The 20,419-nt window shown below is 33.8% G+C and overlaps 2 protein-coding genes across 2 annotated transcripts in view; both read right to left on the bottom strand.

Annotated features, from left to right (window-relative positions):
* Positions 1–15,658, bottom strand: part of LOC123718856 (dynein axonemal heavy chain 6) — a 53,522-nt gene extending 37,864 nt beyond the window's left edge. The window contains exons 1-20 of the mRNA XM_045675790.1: positions 15,529–15,658; positions 15,102–15,186; positions 14,626–14,713; positions 13,966–14,182; positions 13,639–13,780; positions 12,781–13,020; positions 12,111–12,328; positions 10,153–10,336; positions 7,396–7,967; positions 5,739–5,971; positions 5,054–5,202; positions 4,728–4,856; positions 3,752–3,858; positions 3,339–3,489; positions 2,564–2,773; positions 1,869–2,081; positions 1,632–1,778; positions 1,131–1,307; positions 529–783; positions 266–412 (exon numbers count right to left, since the gene is read on the bottom strand). Of these exons, the coding sequence (XP_045531746.1) occupies positions 266–412; positions 529–783; positions 1,131–1,307; positions 1,632–1,778; positions 1,869–2,081; positions 2,564–2,773; positions 3,339–3,489; positions 3,752–3,858; positions 4,728–4,856; positions 5,054–5,202; positions 5,739–5,971; positions 7,396–7,967; positions 10,153–10,336; positions 12,111–12,328; positions 12,781–13,020; positions 13,639–13,780; positions 13,966–14,182; positions 14,626–14,713; positions 15,102–15,186; positions 15,529–15,608 (3,744 nt within the window). The 5' untranslated portion in view covers positions 15,609–15,658. The remainder of the gene's footprint in view (positions 1–265; positions 413–528; positions 784–1,130; positions 1,308–1,631; positions 1,779–1,868; positions 2,082–2,563; positions 2,774–3,338; positions 3,490–3,751; positions 3,859–4,727; positions 4,857–5,053; positions 5,203–5,738; positions 5,972–7,395; positions 7,968–10,152; positions 10,337–12,110; positions 12,329–12,780; positions 13,021–13,638; positions 13,781–13,965; positions 14,183–14,625; positions 14,714–15,101; positions 15,187–15,528) is intronic.
* A 1,522-nt stretch (positions 15,659–17,180) lies between these two features.
* LOC123718941 (syntaxin-5) lies at positions 17,181–19,837 on the bottom strand. Its single transcript, XM_045675950.1, has 3 exons — positions 19,169–19,837; positions 18,647–18,855; positions 17,181–17,976 (listed from the first exon to the last, which is right to left on the bottom strand). Exons 1-3 carry the CDS (start codon positions 19,566–19,568, stop codon positions 17,521–17,523), a joined length of 1,065 nt encoding a protein of 354 aa, XP_045531906.1. The 5' UTR covers positions 19,569–19,837; the 3' UTR covers positions 17,181–17,520.
* Positions 19,838–20,419: the final 582 nt, after the last annotated feature.

The raw sequence follows: 20,419 nt of genomic DNA, 5'->3' as shown, positions 1-20,419 counted from the left end.
CTGAATAGAAACCCCTCGACGGCGACGGAAAAGCCGGCGCGCGGCCGAAGGAGCTACACTTGTACTTTAATAATAATGTTTCATCACTACCAGAATCACACAAAGGTGGTGGTCCAATGGTGTAGCATGTGATCTACTATAAATTACCGTTATCTTTACATAGTACATACAATACAATGTCCCTCCTGCTATCCTGAATTTGAAAATTTTACGATATTTTTTTACCAGTTCTTACTATTCAAGAGAGACTCAATTGATAATGTACCTGATTAGGATGTAACGCTACCCATTCAACCCTAGGTCGCATCTGATAGTCCCGAAGTGCAACCTTCATACATCGTTTAACGGAAGCAAACATAGCTTCTTCAACTTTGCCCAGCCAGTCTTCTACATTACCACGAGCTTTAAGGCCCTGTAGACAGCAAAATACTTCATAATACTTTATAATTTTGACTATAAACCAAGCTAACAGATCTACATTATATTCGTATATTAAGTTTATAAATGCATTAAAACGTATTTATATACTTTTCCCAGATTAATCCTCTCTCCTTCCGGTGACAACATGGCAATTATATCCGTGGTCAAATCCTCAGCTTTGGCGGTTTTAGCCAATCTGGCCTGAAGTGCATCTCTGGTTGCAAAAGACATTTCTCTTTCTACAAGTGTACCATCTTCTGTGACTTCCATTTCACTTTCTGGTAACTTCACTCCGAATTCCAGTTTCGCGATAGCGTCAAAGCATTTACGAAGGTGTGGTTGTACAGCATGGGGATTACGTGTCTGCGAAATAACTTAACTGTAAAACTTTTTCTTAAAAATATTTGTATAGATTTATTTCATATTGTATAGCAATACATACATTACAAACATTAACCACTATTAGAATATAAATTATTATATGGTTCACGAAGACCCGTCTTCCTATCCAAATTGAACGACATATATATAAAAATGGGTCAAATATCTTTATAAATCTGCTTATGATGATACAGAGAATTAAATCTATTGAGCTGTTTGGACTCTTCTGTTACGCGATGTGACAACCTGTCATCGCTCATAAGAGTTCGATAATCCACTGTAATTGATTGCTTACTTTCTTTAATAATAATACATAAGTACATTTTTACCTGTGCTAAAATTTCTAGTAACTCATCGTTGGAAAGGAAAAAGAATCTCGGGAATGCTACTCTTTTTGTTTCTAGATATGCTTCTAGACATTTCATTATCTGATCCAACATTTCATTGTTCTTCACAAATTCTTCGAATAGCTTCGGTTGAGTAGCCGCAGGCATTGCGAGTGGAACCTGAAAGATTAATTTTCTTTAATGTTTTGTTATTTCTGGTTTATGGTGATTCTGGAACTGAACAAATAAACATACAAAGAGCAGTGTTGAAAATGAAATATTTAACTAAGTACTCAATAAAACCGATAAGTTTACCAAATAAATTGTTTATAGCTTCATAGTATTACATTTTTAAACTTGTAAACCAAATTGTCACCGTAAAATTAATATAAAACTAAAGCGGTTAGTAAAGAGTTTATTTTCAATCAGGCACTCAGTCCGAAGTTCCTTACTTAAAACTTAATTGTTTTATCCTAAACGAATGAAACGGAGAAACTGGCGTACTTTAGCTAATTTCCGCATGATATCCTTCCATGACTTATCGACCATTGTAAAGAGCCTAGTTTCATTTGGCAGCTGTCTCTGGATGTCAGGTGCTGAGAATATCACCTCCAGATATATCCATGTTTGTTGACACGCGTACCACTCTTCCTATAAAATTCGTATTATTAGTATTTCAAAAACAAAGTAAATATGCTTTGTTAAAATGCCAAGATGCTTAAAAGAATCCAAAGAACTTGCCAGAGTCCTAGAGAAGAGTTCTAAGTTCTTAGCCCACTCTTCAACTCTGCTCTTAATAGGCCCACAATTCCTCGAACTAAGAATTGTGCTGACGTGGATGTTACTTTCATCGACAGCTGCTTGAATCTCATCCAAACCTCCAAGCACGTACACATCTCGAGCATCCTTGTGGAGTAGGACTGGGAACTCTAGCGCCGCCCAAATTTCTTCTACCTTCGAATAAAAATATAGAAGAAGCTTTAAATTCTCTATCAAACCTTTGGTAGACCTTTGGCACTATGCAAACCTGTGGCAGAGTTTCCATGAGCTAAATTAAGCCATGCTATATATCAGCTGGGCCTCTTGCCCATTGAATACAATAAATCAATGGCACTACAACCTTTTTAGGTCTAGGCCTCAGATTTCTGTATTTGTTAATCTAATAGGCAAGTAGATGGTCAGCCTTACCTGTCCTGTACCTTACACACGCCGTCGACTTTTTGGGTCTAAAGAAAGCCGGTTTCCTGACGATGTTTTCCTTCACCGTTCGAGTGCATGTTCAATGCGCACATAGAAAGAAATTTCATCGCTGCACAGCCCGGGATCGAACCTACGACCTCAGGGATGAGAGTCGCACGCTGAAGCCACTGGCTTAAAAACCAATTTTACGAATTTAATAATTTTTTTAATGACTCATTTAATAGAACTTTTCTCACTTTCTTAAGTAGTCCTTCTAAGCCAGCCTCAGAACTGGCCTGTCCTGCTACTTCCATTAATTCTTCAGCATGTTGAAACGCACCGAGGTCTTCTAACATCTTAAGAGTCACTACCATATCGGGTGTGAAACGCGTGTGTAATATTTCTTCAATACGGACCCAATGACGCGGTTTTAATGCTGGGTTACGAAGATACGACATTACTGGGAGCTGCAAGAAAATCACTATTTGTTAAATACTGCCTTATTACCCACCTTACCTTAGAAGTATTACCTCCCTTTATATATCTGGATTCTTAAATGGATGTTTTGTGTCTAAACCTCAAACCGTCATGAAGATATTTTATGGCGGCAATTTGTTACTTCTAAAATTAAAAACGTTCATTCGAGGCATAAAATATGTCTTACGAAAATATCCAGTATCTGTCCAGTTGACATTTCTATTATTTTCGTACTTGATTTATTAAAAGTTGTTTTTTTTCTAATAAGTTTTAATCGATAGCTTGTGTGTACTAGTACGTTCCGTTGGAATCGAACCTCTTTGTTTACACGCAAAGTTTATTAGCAACTATATCAAGAAGATAGATAAATTTATTTTCAATAATGTTTTCATACCTTCACACACATGACTCTCGTATTTTATAAACTTAAACTATCTAGCTAGATAGATAGCTAGAGGGCAGATAAAACCGGAGGTAGATAAAAGTACGGAGAAAAATAAACCAGTAAATTCTATAATATAACAGGCAGTTAAATCTTAAAAAGTTTAGTCTTACTTTATCTTTAATAATATCGATTGTCTCTTTACAACCGGGAACTATTTTGTTTGGCGGCAATCCTTTGTCAAGTTGGTTAAAGGCTTTGCCAAAGTTTATAGTTGTTGTTTGAATTTCATCTATATCCAACGTGTTAAATGGAACTTCGTACCTGTAAAATTATTAATTTAATACTTCTGATCAAAGATTGTAACTTCATTTGAATAACTACACGTGCCATTTCACGTGGTTTATGAATTTGTCCTGGGTTTGCTTTCCGGGGAGTGAAAAATAAAATAAATACTATCTTATACGATAATACTATTCCCTAGGATTGAAAATAATTATGAAAGGAATTTTTACTATCTTAAAGAATTGTATAAGCCGATAATCGTATTATAAATTACAAAAATGTACAAAAGTATTATATGTACCATGCTGTATAGGATTCGTTCCACTCCTTTGAATTCTTCCACAACATTTGGCGAAGCTTAACATCGTTTATTGCTTCATCCAGTTGTTCCAGTCTTGCAGGAGGTATCTAGTACAATTATATAAATTTTATAAATTATTGAAGTTTCTGTAAATCGGTGCTTAATATATAATTTAGGCTGTCGGAAACTTAACATACGACGTGAAAAAATAATTGTACAGGTTCAATCAATATTGAATGTAAACTACAAGGTAGATACTATTTTATATAGTTAATTCTCTCTCCCATATTAATGAGTCAAATCGCTAAGATTTATAAAACAGAAATGCAAAATTATAGATGTTTTATTGATCACTTTTACTAATCGAGATGCTTCAAAATAAAGGATCTTGAGGAGAATGTTGCTACGTTTTTTCTATGAATAGCGCTCTAGGAACTAGAACTCTGCTCAACGTCAAACGGCCCATAAAACAATTGTACTACAATATTATATTATAATATCAATTCTCAAATTAATGTTACATCTCATCTTCATTTGTACTTAATCTACAGTTACACACGTAAAACGTCATATTACCGTTTACCATTACCTGACTTAAGTTACGTTTTTAAATATGTACGATTTTAAAAACATTAATAAATATAACTTTTTCTCATCTTATAAAAAACTTGAATAGAATGTGATTGTAACTCCATTTCTATTAAAAATCTTTGCTTATCTTCACGTCGGAATTTATAGTATTAATTTAAGATAAATTGGAGATAATTATCTAGTATTCGCTTGTTACGGATCTCGTGATCGGAGTAGCGTAGCCAGTTTTCCAATAATCTTCCCAATATTTACAGGCGAGTGGGTCCGCCGTCTCGCGAGTTTCTCACGTCTTTTGTTACAGTGAGATGATTTTGCAATATGATTGTATAAATGCATGCTAGTTACAGGTAGTTAATAATTACGCATAGTAAAAAAAACAAGGTACCTTAAAGACTTTCTGCCACTCGCGTATCTGTTTATCTCGAGCGGAGCATGCCATTAGTTTCTCCATCAGATCATCGAGAGCTTCTAGCACTTTCTCTATGTCCGATTTCTCATCATATAACCATTGTTGCTAAGAATAAGAGTCAAATTTAGACGACTCAAACAATAAGCCTCCAATAACTATATTGTTGCGGTTATAACAAAGTATTTAACTTTAACGTCATTAAGCTCATAATATTATATTTTAATAAATCAATAATACACAAATTACTAAACGAACTGAGTGCTACGAGCCTTAGTTTATTATTAATAAATTATTAAACGTACCACAACTTCATCTCTAAGTTTATTTACATCCAACATAAGTTCCATTATGTCTTTTCCGATTTGACTAGCAAACAGTCCCGCCAACTTTCCTCGGGTTTCCAGTTTTTGATCTACATTAGTTCGTAAAGTACCGAGTGCAACGCTGAGACCTGTAAAATGTATTGGAGGTATAAATATAAAGGAATTATTCATCTTCTCGGAGGAAAAAACTATTTATTTTATTACATGGAAATAAATGTCACAACAACTTGCAACGTAGACTGTTGTTTGTAAAACAAACATTTTCCTCTTCATAACAAACATCAATGCAGCTTTAGTAATAATCTCTGCGAGCATCAAATTATAAAACCAATGTAGACGGATGTGATTTAACAAATAGTAATGGACGTTGTAATGTGTCAGTCCCAATACATGATACGAGTCCGATACTCGCTGTATTCTCTAATTATAAACATTCCAGTGTACGCTTTTATTTTTAGAATTTATAAATGGAGAAGTCTTAGCCCTCGAAGGGCTATCCCATGAAAGGCAAGTTCAATCACGTAAAATCGTTTGTAGGCTACTAAGAACCACGCGCCTGATATAAAGACGACAACTAAATGTATTGTGCAAGTTTCATAGAATAATAAAATACATTTCATTGATAACGTAATAATATTTAAGTTCACAGGCATCGCCCACTCACCCAAGTAATCAGTCATATCATCAGGTGGAATAGCAATATTAAATTCTCCCATAACATCATATAACTCTCTCAAATATTCTAGTCTCTCCTCCAGTTTAGCAACTCGGACTTCCAAGCCATCCAGTAGGGTGTTGAAAGCGACAAGCTCTCCAGCGCTCTCCGGTTCTTTGTTAATGTCATCTTCGATGCCGGATATACCCTCTAATATTTCGTCTATGCAGGCTCGACCGATGCTACAATTTTATTAAGTAACTTTGTGCTTGCAGCGAGAACAGTGTTTTGGATCAGTGATCTTAGTATACAACTCTTCACTGGGAGTCGTAAATTGAAATCCCGGATGCTCGCGGTGTAGGAAGACAGGCATGAGTTAGAAAATTGACATTACATTGAAGACTGATAACCTTCTTGCTTTTTTTATGAAAAAGATGCGGAAATCTAGGGTGGGTAGTATACAACTCGATATATACATAAAGGTTATTTAGTTACATAAAAAACAAGGTAGTGGGTACATACAGAGTTTTCATTTGTGTAGTACAGATGCATTTAATTGTAATTAATTTTATTAAAACAAAGCTAAAATATGGTTTAGTATATTATCATCCCAGCTTCAGTTTCGACGAAATTTCAGAAATGCGTGGCATGAACTGTCATTAACATGAAATACGAAACGCGTTTTGTTCCCTTATTTGTATACGTTAATCCCTATTGTTAGATCTGTAACCTTTTATTTTTGAGTTTATATAATTTTGGCGTGAATTAGTTCAGTTAGGAATCGACTTAACTTATTAAGTATTAGTAGATCAACTAACACATTCATTAATTACGCAATATACATATTAATGATTTCATGCATCAGTCACTATATGTTTAGTATCACGCTATGTGTAGGATGATTCGCGTGTCCAGATGGAAAAAATCCTTATTTGTTTTTATTTTTCTACCTACTTATCTATCAATACCTTAATATAAAAAAACAAAGTGGGATTCGTTCGATGTTCATGGTGATTTGTTATATTTGTCGTATCGAGTAGCAGAATTACAAACTATTAAAAACATTATAAAATTTTCGAAAAAAATATATTAAACATTTTTAGGATAAACCCGTGACAGTAAATGTCACACATTTAATGTTTAATGTTTAATGTTTATCGACGGGATAACTCTCTCCTATGTTTTCCCCTATAAATAAAAGTTTCCAACCGACGAGATAAATCTACAATATGCGGAGTGTCGTATTCGATTTTTAAATAATAGAATAATGTCAGTAATGAAAAAATATTGACATATATTGGTTGTCAAATAGTTATGCTTGCGTTCAGAAATGTATTTTGTGTAAACTAAGGAAAATATATTAAACTACTTAAATATTTTAAAAAATCAAGTCACTTTGTAACGTTGAGTATTGCAGTTCGGTGATAGTAGTTAACTGATATTTACTTTGTATTGATTGTATAACTTTCATAAAATCATAAATTAGGTTGAGCGAATCTGTAACTCGGCAATAGTTGACTGATGACGGCACACAAACGTGTTTTCGTTGGGGGTTTCGCACAGACTATAGAATGTTTACTCTTATTCATAGTAAATAAAATTAAGTGTAAACAAAAAAGCTAGTCAAGAGCCTGGATATACTACGAATTATATATAAATCACTTACTCTGGCGTCGTAGTCTGTACCACATCAAACAGCCTCCTTGGTTGTGGCCTAAACAGTTCTTGGAATGGACACAGGCATAAGAAAATCAACCCAAGTGGTTGGTAGCTAACTACCTCCTCGATCTCTTCTATCTGCTTAACAAACTTATCACACCACTTCTTGAACACTTCTACATTCCTTTCCTGCCTTATTATGTTCACATCTATTTCATTTGCTTCTCTAAAACTATTCATAAACTTATTCATTCGTCTTAGAAAAATCCATACGGCTTCAAATCCATCTCTAATACATTGTGGTATAAAATTGAGGTCTGCTAGCATTTTCTTGTCTTGATGCATCAAGAAATATAGGTTTGGCGACTGTCCCGCCGACCATTCAACCTGTTTTCCCATGATGGTCGGTTGAACGAATATCTGTAATGTTTCTTCGTTGAGGAAGTTGTGAAATGTACGGACGTACTCCTCCCAGTAGTCCGTGATTTTCTCCATGTAGGAGGATATAATTTTTTCACTTGGATTCAGTTCTATCTTTCCGGAAGGCATAACATAAGCATCAACTTGAAACAGCGCCCACTGCAAAGAAAATTAAGTTACTAGTTTATGCTCGTACACTAACTTTCACGGGTTCCAAAAATATATATCAATCAACCACAAGGCCATGGGAATTGTATTCTAAAACTTTAAAAAACTATGAAATAATAAAATAGTAATGAATATGTTATTAAATTATATTCTTAAAAGCGGGCTATAACCAAAATCACTAATCGTAGATTTGATTTGATTTAAGTATGTGATGTTTAATTAAAAAACAAAAAATCCATACTTCAGTACAATTTTAATAGTTGACTGTAATTAAAAATATACTACAATATGAATTCCTCGGTACAAAAATTCACTCTGTCTAATTTAGTTTTTATTTAATCATGGCAAGTGTTATGGATTCAAACATTATTTGAATTATAGCACATTAGTTTGGCCGAGAGCTGTTACTAGCGATTCTATGAAATATATATCTATATTTTACAAGTTATTGAAATAAAAACCATTTGGCGTTTACTTAATTTTTGTTCCTTAAAAACATTGTGGTCTATCTCATCTAAGTCGAATTTCGAAGATACATTTGCTTTGTTAATTGAGACGGGAACATTACAGCCGTTCTTAGTGGCAGCGCTCGATATAATAATAATATAATTGCCACGAGTAAAATAAAACCATTCCCAAAAACTAATCTTAACACTTTCGCATTTATAATTTATAATTCAACTAAAAAAAATGATATCATGAAATTTCAGTCTGGCCATAAGTTCTGTTGCAAATGAAAAAAAAAATTCTTTTTATTTTTTTAAAATTTGGGTCACGAATATTATTTTAATAACATCCCGCCATTTCACATATTTTTTCGTGTTCATTATCTAATTAGAATATGGAATAGACTGTTATAAAATATTGGATTGCAGTGATCGCCTTGCACAAAGTGGATATGGAGTTGTCGGTCATATTCCAGACACTTCAAAAGCTTGTTATCAGCCGTATAATAGTACTATCAACAGATACAACAACACTTCGTCTGTCGAAGACCAGAAAAATCGGGGCGGGCGCGTGTGCTCTTAGAAGTACAAAGGCTGTGATTCTGTTAAAGCCAGAAATCGTGGAAATCCCATTAAGAAGAAAAATCCTATCACGATAAATGAAGATAGATAAAAAGGAGTGAACTGCAGCCAAAGTGTATCAAAATACAGCTTGGATCATGTTGTGAAGCCTCTGAGGAATACACATTTCTTACTTTCTCCAGGACTCTGCACCTGGCCACAAGGCACAATCTACCCAAGCCTGGCTTCAAACCAACGTTCCAGACTTTATAAGAGCTGATGACTGGCCCTCATCTGGTCCACATCTCAACCCTATAGACTTCAAACTATTGTAAGTTTTAGAGGACATAGCCTGATCTAAACCTGCTGTAAAGAATCTTTGGAGCAATCAGTGGCGACATTTCCCTTGGAAACAGTGCGTAAATCCATAGCTTCGTGGCCAAACAAATTAGAGGCCTGTATAGAAGCCAAAGGTGGCCATTTCAAATATAATGTTTATTTCCGAGACTTTAATAAATATGTTGGTATAAATTTTAATAATATCACATTAGTTCAGTAAAATAATTGCATTTTCATTTGTAACAGCACTTATGGCTGGACTATATATATAAAATATGTATGTAATCTAAACAGATGCTACTTTAAAATTTTATTGAAAATGATACTATTTTAAATTTATTTGCCGCTGTTAGCTGTCAATAAAGAGATAAAACAAATCAACCAATACTAACAATGGTTTAGAATATCGATATAAATTTTAGAATCGGTTTAGTAGTTATAGTTTTTATTATATTTATTAGTATATATAAAGTTCGGCTGTAACAATTACACATAAATCCCTTAGGCCAGGTAAGAGTAGGGTTACAAACGGGGTGCTCCCTTTGGAATGGGGCTACTCTCTCCACGTGGTTAATCTGGCACTCGTTAAGTAAATACAATTAATACATATTAATATTTCATCAATTGTATTGTATATACTCGTACTAGGCACCGATCGAAATGCCCTCGAGAGTACTATAGATGCGCGTCCGCTGCGCCGCGGTGATTGCGTTTGTAAATAAAGCGGGCAGAGGGAGACGCGCGGGTTTCTTAATGACTAATTAAGGATTTCGATTGGTGAAGACAATGGCAACGTACTTGAATTTCGGATATCCTACTATAATCTTTACCTTACAAGTATCAATCGGTCTCGGCCATTCCTCTAAGACTTCATCCACTTCAGTACTCTGAAGCAGTTCAATAGGAGGTTGAAATTGCACATGAATACGAAGCATATCGGCCATCATTGCATTTGATCTCTTTGTGAGCCGATATAACATATAATTCGTCATATAATCCATTAACTTTATGAAGCTGGAATAAAATACTAGCTATAGCAAAGTCACCACGTCTCTTAGTTTCTAAATCTGTAGCCAAATGTCTAATCGATAGTTTAATTTTATAGTTAAAAATATTTAATCCAAAATTTTACCTCAATTACACACTTATTATTACATACATTATTTTTGTCTTCTAAGAGTTACCTAACATTAGTTGTAGTTACATATATAGATATTTTAGCTAATAAATAAGCGCAAGAAAAATGTTAGCAATTCTCGCACTCATAAATTGTAATAATAATATTCTTATTTCCGATAAAGTCCAAAAAAACTATACTTATAATTAGATTTAAGAACCCTTAAATAAGTCAAGTAAGTTATTATCAATCCAGCGTCGCAAATTTTATGTTTTTATTTTAAGCTCGAATATGAATTGTTTTTTTTTTATTTACAAGAGGCAGACGGGCAGGAGGCTCATCTTATGGTAAGTGATACCGCCGCCCATGGTCACTCGCACTGCCAGGAGGCTCGCAAGCGCTCTGCCGGCCTGATAGGAAATGGTAAGCTCTTTTCTTGAAGGACCCTAAGTCGAATTGGTTTGGAAATAGTGGTGGATCGACTAACGCCAAGGTGATACGGATGGTATATTGTATTCTGCCTTGACGTCCGATGATGCAACTCAGCTGCAGGTATAAGTCCGAACAACTCCTCTGAACACTCTCCATGGTAAATGCGGTAGAAAATGCAGAGAGATCCTACATCTCTACGCAACGCCAGGGGTTCTCGGAAAGGGATTGGTCGTCGACGATTCGATTCTCTTTTCGTTGAATACGGTCAAGTTGAAGAAGCTGGTACTGAGGAGCTCCCACCCAGAAGTGAGAACAGATCTCAACAGAGTTACAAGCGGTGGCGCGGGGTGAAGTACCGTTTCGCCTTGCTGAACACACTAAGCTTTTTAGAGGCTAACTTAGTCTTTCATTCCAATATGACCACAAAACTGAACGTCATTTTGATATGTCAGTATTGCGATGCTAGCTAAAGCTTTTAGGAGAGTGTCGTCGAAGAGAGGAGTAGCGACAAACGTTATTTACGTTTACTTTTAAAGCCAGTTGCCACCCAGATTCAAACAAAAAGTTTCATTAAACATATATTTCAACATACCAATAACATCCGCCACCGAACTTAACTGAAGGGAAGATTTTTTTTGAAAAATCCAACTACATACGAATTTATTCATTTATTTATTCACGCTTCGTTACATTACAATATATAAAAAAATTAAGATAATTAAATCAAAAGGAGGGCAACTAGCGGCCTTATCGCTTTCGAGCGATCTCTTCCAGGCAACCACTGTGAGTAAAGGAAAAAAATGTATTATATTACATAAGATAGGCAAGAAGTGCGAAAATATATGTTATACACAGTTATTCAGACAAACTAAATAGGAACAAAAAACAAACAAACGAAACTAAAAAGATGATACATTAAAAATAAAAAAGTAAAAAGATACATAATAATTTAATAATATGTCTCGATTGACTTCATTTTTCAGATGATCAATGGTGATTATTTTGTTGTATCTCAGTTGCACAATCACTGTTTTAGGTTGATTTATACAAAAAGCCGATCACCTTGAATACTTGATCATAAAATATAAGTTTTTAGGTTATGCAGTTGCTCAAGTTATACTGCGTTAATGAATACGCTCTGTCTCTGTGCAAAATAATATCGCATTCGTAAATAGCCAGGCAGAGCCGTAAGGATTACCAGCCGTGGCCGTCCGGCCTTATAACTTATAAATAACTTACCACGCCAGTCTCTCACAATAGTTCCTTTTATTTGCCTTTTCCGTATATGACATGCCTCCCGTAGGCTTTCCGCGTATAATCTGAAAAGGAGGTATATTCCTATCGTCATAGATAAACCCTTGTTGGTATAATGCTGCGTGACATGCTGCCGTAATCAGATCCAATACAATCGCGCGGAACTCTCTTAATTTTTCACGTATGAACTCAACTCGCTTCATCTAGAAAATTATACGGCTATTTAGAAAGTGAGTATTGTATAAAACCCCTGTTGTAACAAGTCGCTTTTGTGAGTTTATGCAGTCCAAATGTATTTATTGAATTTGATATTTATTGCGACCTCTTCAGCAATAACTGACAATTATCAACATAACAAAAGTCAATTTAGTCAACATAAAGCATGGCATCAATCGATTTTAAACATAGTTCATGGTTTAACCTTTTACTGACAAAAGACAGACACTCTCTTCATTTGACGAAACTGTTACAAACAGATATTATAATTTTAAACAATGAGTGTCACAATAAAAAAATATTTATTTTTACGTTATGTTTTTAGAAACTTTTCTTAATTAACCAATAAATAAATTGTATCAAGATATACAGTAAAATAAGCTGACTATTCTAAAATAATAAATACAGATACAAACTATTTTTCAATCAAGCAATTCACCTGCACTTCAATGAAGTAAAAAAAAGCTGTGTCCATATCTCTCGACACATCCGCAAAACTTTTCATATACATGTCACAGCACATAGACTGCATATTTAATAGAGCTTTTCCCAACACTGGAGTGAGTATAAATAACTTTTTAGCAATCTTCTTACGTGTTTTGCTATACTTCCTGAACAATATCGATTTCTGCCACACATAAAATGCTTTCCAGTACCGATAATTACGGAAAAATTTTATCTGTCGAATTTACATTTCATTAGACTAATTAAATATGACTAAGGTTACGTAACCCATCTATCAGGTACATTTATGAAATAATATTCTAATTACAACTCTTTAGTAACTCTAAACATATTTTCACCCTTCATTCACACCTTTGTTGATAAAAGTTATTAAAAAAGTTACTTTATTTATATTATATATCTATTGTCTAACTAGTAAACAATATTTTGATTTAACATGCTTACGTAAAGATAATATTTTTAATCTTTAAATTAAACAAAAAATACTGGTTTTCTGATATATCATGTGTGGGCAGATTTATTGAGTCGTGTTTTATTTGAAAAGCATCAAAATATTTGTGGCAATCAACGCCGGTGACCAAAAAACAAAATTGTAGTGCGCTTTTGATGGAAGAAATTTTATAGCGTACTGTAAGTCAATATCTGGCTGGATCAACGTCAATAAGTGTCGGTTTTTATTTAGTTCTTTCAAAAGATACACCGTATAATTTAGCGTAGGTATATTGTATGTTAGTATATCACTTAGGAATAAACCAGCTGATTTACAAAATAAATATATTATATTAATAAATCTCATCCTTGCTACGCTCCTTAACATAATATAAATTCTTACGTCAGTAAGTGACACGAAAATTGTATACTCTTGTTCCCAGTCAGGTAATTTTGTAAATACCATCTCATTCGTGAAGTGAGTCACACCACAGGGACTTATAGTTAAGTAGTTCTTTCTATCTATCTCGTCATAAGGTACCACTCTGAAATAAGACAAAAAACAATACGGCACAAGGCGGCGGCCAAGTATTATGATTAACTTCATAATATTTTTGCAATTGTAATGTTGTTTAGTTGCTTTGTTTCTAATATTTTTTTATTTATAGTAGCAGAAATACGATTCAAAATTGATATGTAAAAAATTATTTGCCGTTCGTTGAGCACATACTTAAGATAATACGGTGTGAAGTACACATTCTGCGGGTGAACAGCATAAATCATGTAGAGGAATCCTAAATCCAGATTGCTGCGAATTTTTTCGATCACTTCGGTCTGTGAAGCTACCACAGGTTTGATCTTGAGAGGATCAGTGGTGATTTGCTCCTTAGCCACGTCCGAATCACTACGAGACTCTTGAATCTTAATTTTCTTCTTTTTTTCTTTCCCTATAAATATATACTTCCATCAATGGTTAGTGAAACACACAAATATATGGCTTTCCAATACAGCAAACATATAGTACAGATAATCAACCATACCTATTAGGAAAACATTTAAGATTCCTTCTAAAGGCTAACGCCAAAATAAAAATCTGGCTACTCCATATGCTAGCCAAGGTTCTATGGTGTGTTATAAATCTGTTCTCGAAATTTTGCTTGTCAGGAGTACGTAAGTCATTATAAAAAATCTAAATGTGTCTTGACCAAACCGATTAATTACAAATATTTAATTTAGAACCACCTTTTATGGAATTCGCCTACGGTACTTTTCATTGAGCTTATTTGAAAGATTGAGTTATAATTGAGGTGAAGCCACAAGAAATTATGTAGGCGGATATGTAAAACGGGAAATTAGAAACAGCTAGTTCTGATGTTTATGATTGACTTACCATCATCCAACTTAATCGGTTCTAATTGCACTGTTGCGTGTTTTCTTTCTTTTCTAAATCTCTCTTCTTGTGCAAAACAAAAACCAGTCTGGAATAAATATACCTTTCGTTATGTATATACAGCTGATAGAATGATCGAGTTCATTAATTCTTATATATTATATTAAGTAAAAATAAAAAGATACATTTTTTGTAAGGTCGCTCAATTAACGACCCCATATCCGTTTCAGTTCTTTATTGCTTATTTGTTCGGAAGGGTACTTTTGATATTCAGATATAAACAGCCTGATAAAGTGATCGCATCGCCGAATGCAACAGACTGTGAGAGAACGCGCTCTGAAAATTACGAAGAAACTCTTGTAAACTTACTCTTGAATGTAGATTGGATATTCAGCCTAATATTACCATTGTTTGAGTCTTCGTTTTTCGAATGTGTTTAGAATTACCTTTCTTGTTGTCAAGTTTAAATTACTTACCAACGGTTCTGGTTCTTTTTCAACATGTTCTATTTTCTCCAAGAGCTTTTTATGTGGGTAGTGAAAAGTAAGATCTTTGGGTTTTCTGTAACATATTGTATAAGACAGAGACAAGGCAATAAAAATATCTCAGAAGCAGTCCCCTCCGGTGTTTTTAATCTCTCGGAAGATTTTTCTGTTATGTTTCAGACATCCATTTACACGTATTTTGTTAATAGTGATAAACTCAAAAAGTTAAAATTATATATAAATAACAAACGCAGTATTTGTTTACAAATCGCAACATCGCAACTACTTGTTATATTATATATCACATAATAAATGAATGCCTCCTAAACAATTTAAGCTTACCCTATGGACAATAGTAATACCTGAGCCTATGAAAGAAACATAGCTGAAGTTCTAGCCAGCTAAATGCACAATTTACCTGCTGTACGTGGTCGGGACTTTGCGCACATTTCGCTGCAACGTTTCTATTGCGGGCAATGTCGTTGGCTTACGTTGCATTTTTATAGCATTTTTGCTTTATAAAATTATTAAAATAATTGTTTCGTAAAAAGCCCTGCTCACAACCTTTTTTTGATGTATTGGTGACCATGGCAACGAGCCATTACGTGACCACATTCCTTGTGCAAAGAGGATCAATATAGATCAAGTTAAATGAAGAATATGCATTACAAGCTAACTTGAATGATTTGTTATAATTCAGACCGAGAGCATATTTGCTGAGTCTGGTATGTTTTCAAAATCGACCTGTGTGTTGTTGATAAACATGTTTTTTTGACTGATACATTACCTCTATGGTGTCACTTATATATACTTACTAGTTACTACATACTTATTTAAAGCTAATTGTAATCATCCATTTCCAGACGTAATTGAGGAGAAGATGGGTTCGTCATCACATTTGTGTAATGTATATCCTTATCAGTATTATAGGACATGTGAAAGTAGTACCCACCGGTCTTTTGGATTTTTCAATGTTTAGCAAATTTCTATAGCGTTATGTTCTTAATGCAGCTTTTATAAGATTTAAACGTTACGCTTACTTCGGAAAACTTATAATGTACATAACATTATAAGTTTTCCGAAAGTACTTCAATGTACTGTACACAATGTACTTCAAATTCTTGCCCTTGCCCTAAATTCTTTTAAAAACTTCACCATATTTTTTGTATTCTTAAATTATTGATGCTGCAGGCAAACTCAAATGGTACATCCACGACTGCTACTGCATATAATGGTTTTTGTTATATATAATTTATACATGTAAGATTACGAAATATATAAATATCCAGGGAATTATTTATGTGATATTGAACACCTTCCTTTTTGATCATAAGCTCGACCACTAGCTAGATATTTTAAGGGTTGTTTTATTTCAATTCGAAAACTAAATCTATTTGCTTTAATTTGATCTTAAACTACTTGAGATGTTTGTCATTTTTTTATTGTTGTATTGACCCTGGCGATGTTGGTAGGAAAAACTTGGGTTTTGCCTTCGCATCTTCTCTGTTATATTCCAACTTTGTGGACGTTTCGCCATCTTATGGTCAACATCAAGCGCTTGTCCAAATCTCATTACGACACTTGGTGCTTACAAGCTTAGCAATCCTTATGGTACCAATGTATGCGGATGCTGAACATTGCCAAAAGATGGCGACGCGTCAGAATTACAAAAGTTTAAATTATTTTTCCTAACTATGTAACCATTTGTTAGACTTTTGTTACTTTCAACATTCTGGGTATAAAGCATGTTGCGTATTTTCCTTTATCGTACGGGGCAGTGTTAAATGCAGCAGGGGTCCGAACCTACGACTCAGGGATGAGGTGGAACCACTAGGAAACTGCCACACAATTTACAGGAACTCATCATAATTATGAAACATTCCGGATAATATGGTATAAAAACAGTATAATAATAATATAGAACTTGTGATGGAGTGAGTGAGGAAGCAGATGAAAAATAATTGGTTATAAATTGAACTAAATATAAAAAATAGTTTATTTTTTCCAAATACAGCACAATGCCAACCCTATCATTAATAAAACCACAGATATCATAGAAATACAATTTTTTATACATAATTGTTTGAACTTAATAATCTATCTTAAAGTAGAAATGATATTTACTAATGCAGAATTTAAATGCCAATATTTGTTTAAAGACTGGTATTCAGGGTCGAAATTTAAAAAAAAATGAAAGGTTTTCAGAGTGTATATATATATATATATAATATTATCTATATTTATAATATTACCTATTTTCTTAGACATACCAACTAACATCAGTAATCTTAACAATGCAACAAAAAAATCTGACAACTAATAATTGTTTATAGAATGGGTTGAAATACAAAGTAAAGTTGTATACATACTACTATAATTAATATTACAGATATATTTTGAATTTAAGAAATTAAGCCATAAATACCACAAAGAAAATAAAGAAAAATATCAGCACACCAAATACTTTAAACATCAATGCTCGATTACCAGTAACACTTTGGAAATATTTCATTATTTCCCTGTGCCCAGCTTCCACATTCATTTCTGCTTCCGCAATATTTGTGTCAATTCTCCCGATTGCTTCATCCTGTTCTTTCACCATATGTGCCAACTGCTGGAATATTCCTCCTAATTCCACAATAGTACTTTCTATGTTGTGCATTGTCTCCGCTCGTTGTTGCACATAAGTGTCACTGTCATCTCTCAGTGCCATCTGTTGGGCTTGTAATGGAGCTTCCCCAAGATCAATGCTGACATCATCTGCACGTAGGAGTGACGGCACCTCCTTGACAATAGGTGCTGAGCTTGAAAACTGCTCTCGTCTGCTATTTTGAAGTTTCAAATTCTCTGATCTGACTTCCAACACCTGTTAATTGTTTATGATAAACAGAATTAAAATTTAACAACACAACAAAACCCAAAATACAACATTATAATATAAACACTCAACTAAACATTATATTGTGACTATAATTATTTTCTGATTAAAAACATAATGTGTTCTTAGGCAATCAACAAGATAGCTTAGAAGGTATGAGATTGATGATTTCATTTTATTTATAATAAATAAATAAAGTCATTCAGGTAAGTTGTTCAATCAAACAGAAGGAAGACGGGTCATGGATTAAGATCAGAGGCAAATCAGAGGCTCTAAGGTAAAAGCCAGCAACTGGATATGAGTGGCACAGGACAAGCATCATTGGAAGTTTCTTGTTTTGGAGGCCAAGACATATTTTGGGTTGTAGAGCTAGTAGACTGAGTGAAGGCGGTACATAAGTAAGCAAACAGGATCATCATAAATTTGAATATTATTTGAGTATAATCATTTTCAAGCTATGGATTTATAAATATTATAAATAGTATTTATTCAATTGTTCAACAGGCATTATTTAATTCAATATAGTATTCTCTAAGATGATTTTCTAATTAAAGAAACTATTTTTATTTTTAATAATTTAATTAGATCATAATCATCTCCAACATCCTAAAATTTGCTTCCTTGTCAATCAAAGCAATACTTATTATTATTATATTACCTGTTTAAACTGATTGCTCATTGATGCAAGACGTGATTGTAGAGCTAACACAACACTTGAGGAGTGGCTATGCATACTTTTGCGACCTCTTGGCATTTCACCCAAGCGAGCAATCTGTTGATTGAGAGAGTTGAGGTCTCCTTTGATTATATAAGTTAATTCTTGTATCTCTGTTGGTCGGTCATCAAATAGTGACTTTTTCTTTGCAACTGAAAATAATAAATGTAGTATTTTAACTTCCTTTACTAGATCATTAAAAACAGGAAGCAATAATGTGGCAGATTAGGAACTTTCTTTATAAGGGAAACCTGTTGGTAGCCGTGCTGGTCTAAGACTTGTGCATTCAGACAACTGCATAAGGTAATGTGGCAGATTAGAGTCTAGATGAATTAAAATTACCATACCACCTGGGTACTACAAAACATTATATTAATTTTTTTACTTAGTTATCTCACATTAATAACTTTTAATTAATGACATACTATGATTCATTCAAGCAATGTTGGCATTAATCATACTTACGCAAAGCTAGTTTCTCCAATTTAGCATATGTGCTAGTAATATTTTTGCTTATCACCTTAGCCATACTCATGAATTGCGAATATGTGGCAAGGACAGCTGCTTTACGGTCATCTTTAACAATTGGTCTAGCTAAAGTGCGACCTTGAAGGCTACGAACAGCAGCTGAAAATTCTTGTGTCCTATCCCTGGCCGCCATTATAGGTTCAAATACAAACTCTTCTAGCAAATCAAAATCAAAACTTTGACCGCTTAAACCGTCAGTGGAACTTTTCTCGAAATGAGTACTTGGCGATTGTGAAGGAAAGTGTGTTCCCTTCTTATCAAGTTTATTGTATGGTTCTACTTCTGCAACAGGAATCGGCCGCTCTGATACACCAACATATCGACGACGGGGAAGCATTGCATTCTAAAGATCTTTTAAATATTTAAATTAAAATTTAGTAGTTTTTAAGCCTTTCTTCTAATTACACTTATTGATATCCGCTTCTAACATTTCTCAATTAGCACCAAAAAGAACTCCAACGCCTTCCTTCCTTGCAATGCGATTGGTTATACTAAGTGCGATAGCTAATTTAGCATTAAACAACTAGGAAATTGATACATTAAAATATATGCACCGTCTATATCCTACACTTTTCAAATTTTAGGCTTAATGTTTACGTCACCCGTTAGCCATCAATGGTTGCTCAAAGACACAGAATACAGATACCTAATATACAAGTCTATACTCCAAATAAATGACATAGTCTATGTTTTAGTTATATTATGGGTGTTGATTGCATTCATTATATGTTATATTTAGACTTCAGAATATAGAGTTCTCAATCCCTTTAAATTTAATAATGAATAATTTTTCCAAAATAATTCTGATCAGTAATTTTATACCAATCTAACCACTGACTGGCCCATAGCTGGAGATAGCCACTACAAACGACAATCGCGCTAAAAAAAAAATGATGTACTCCGTATCAAAGTAACACACCACAACCGTCGATTTAGACAATTTAAATACGTGATAAATTATTATTGTATAAAAAATAAATTACTGCTCGTTATTTCATCTATATAAATGTCGACAAATGATGATAGTCGCCCGAATGAAAACTACTTCCGACCCATGTAAATTAAAACTCGACAAACATTATTCTAACTCCTTTTATTTTAATTAAGGCAGGCTTGTAAAATAATAAATCTATATTTTGTTCGCTTGCCTATTTAGCGCGGTTTTATAGGTATTTTATTATTCTGTAT

This window comes from Pieris brassicae, chromosome Z, assembly GCF_905147105.1.
Source record: "Pieris brassicae chromosome Z, ilPieBrab1.1, whole genome shotgun sequence".
NCBI classification, from domain to species: Eukaryota; Metazoa; Arthropoda; class Insecta; order Lepidoptera; family Pieridae; genus Pieris; species Pieris brassicae.
Note: the sequence above shows the minus strand (reverse complement) of the source record. Positions and strands in the feature narration are given on the sequence as shown.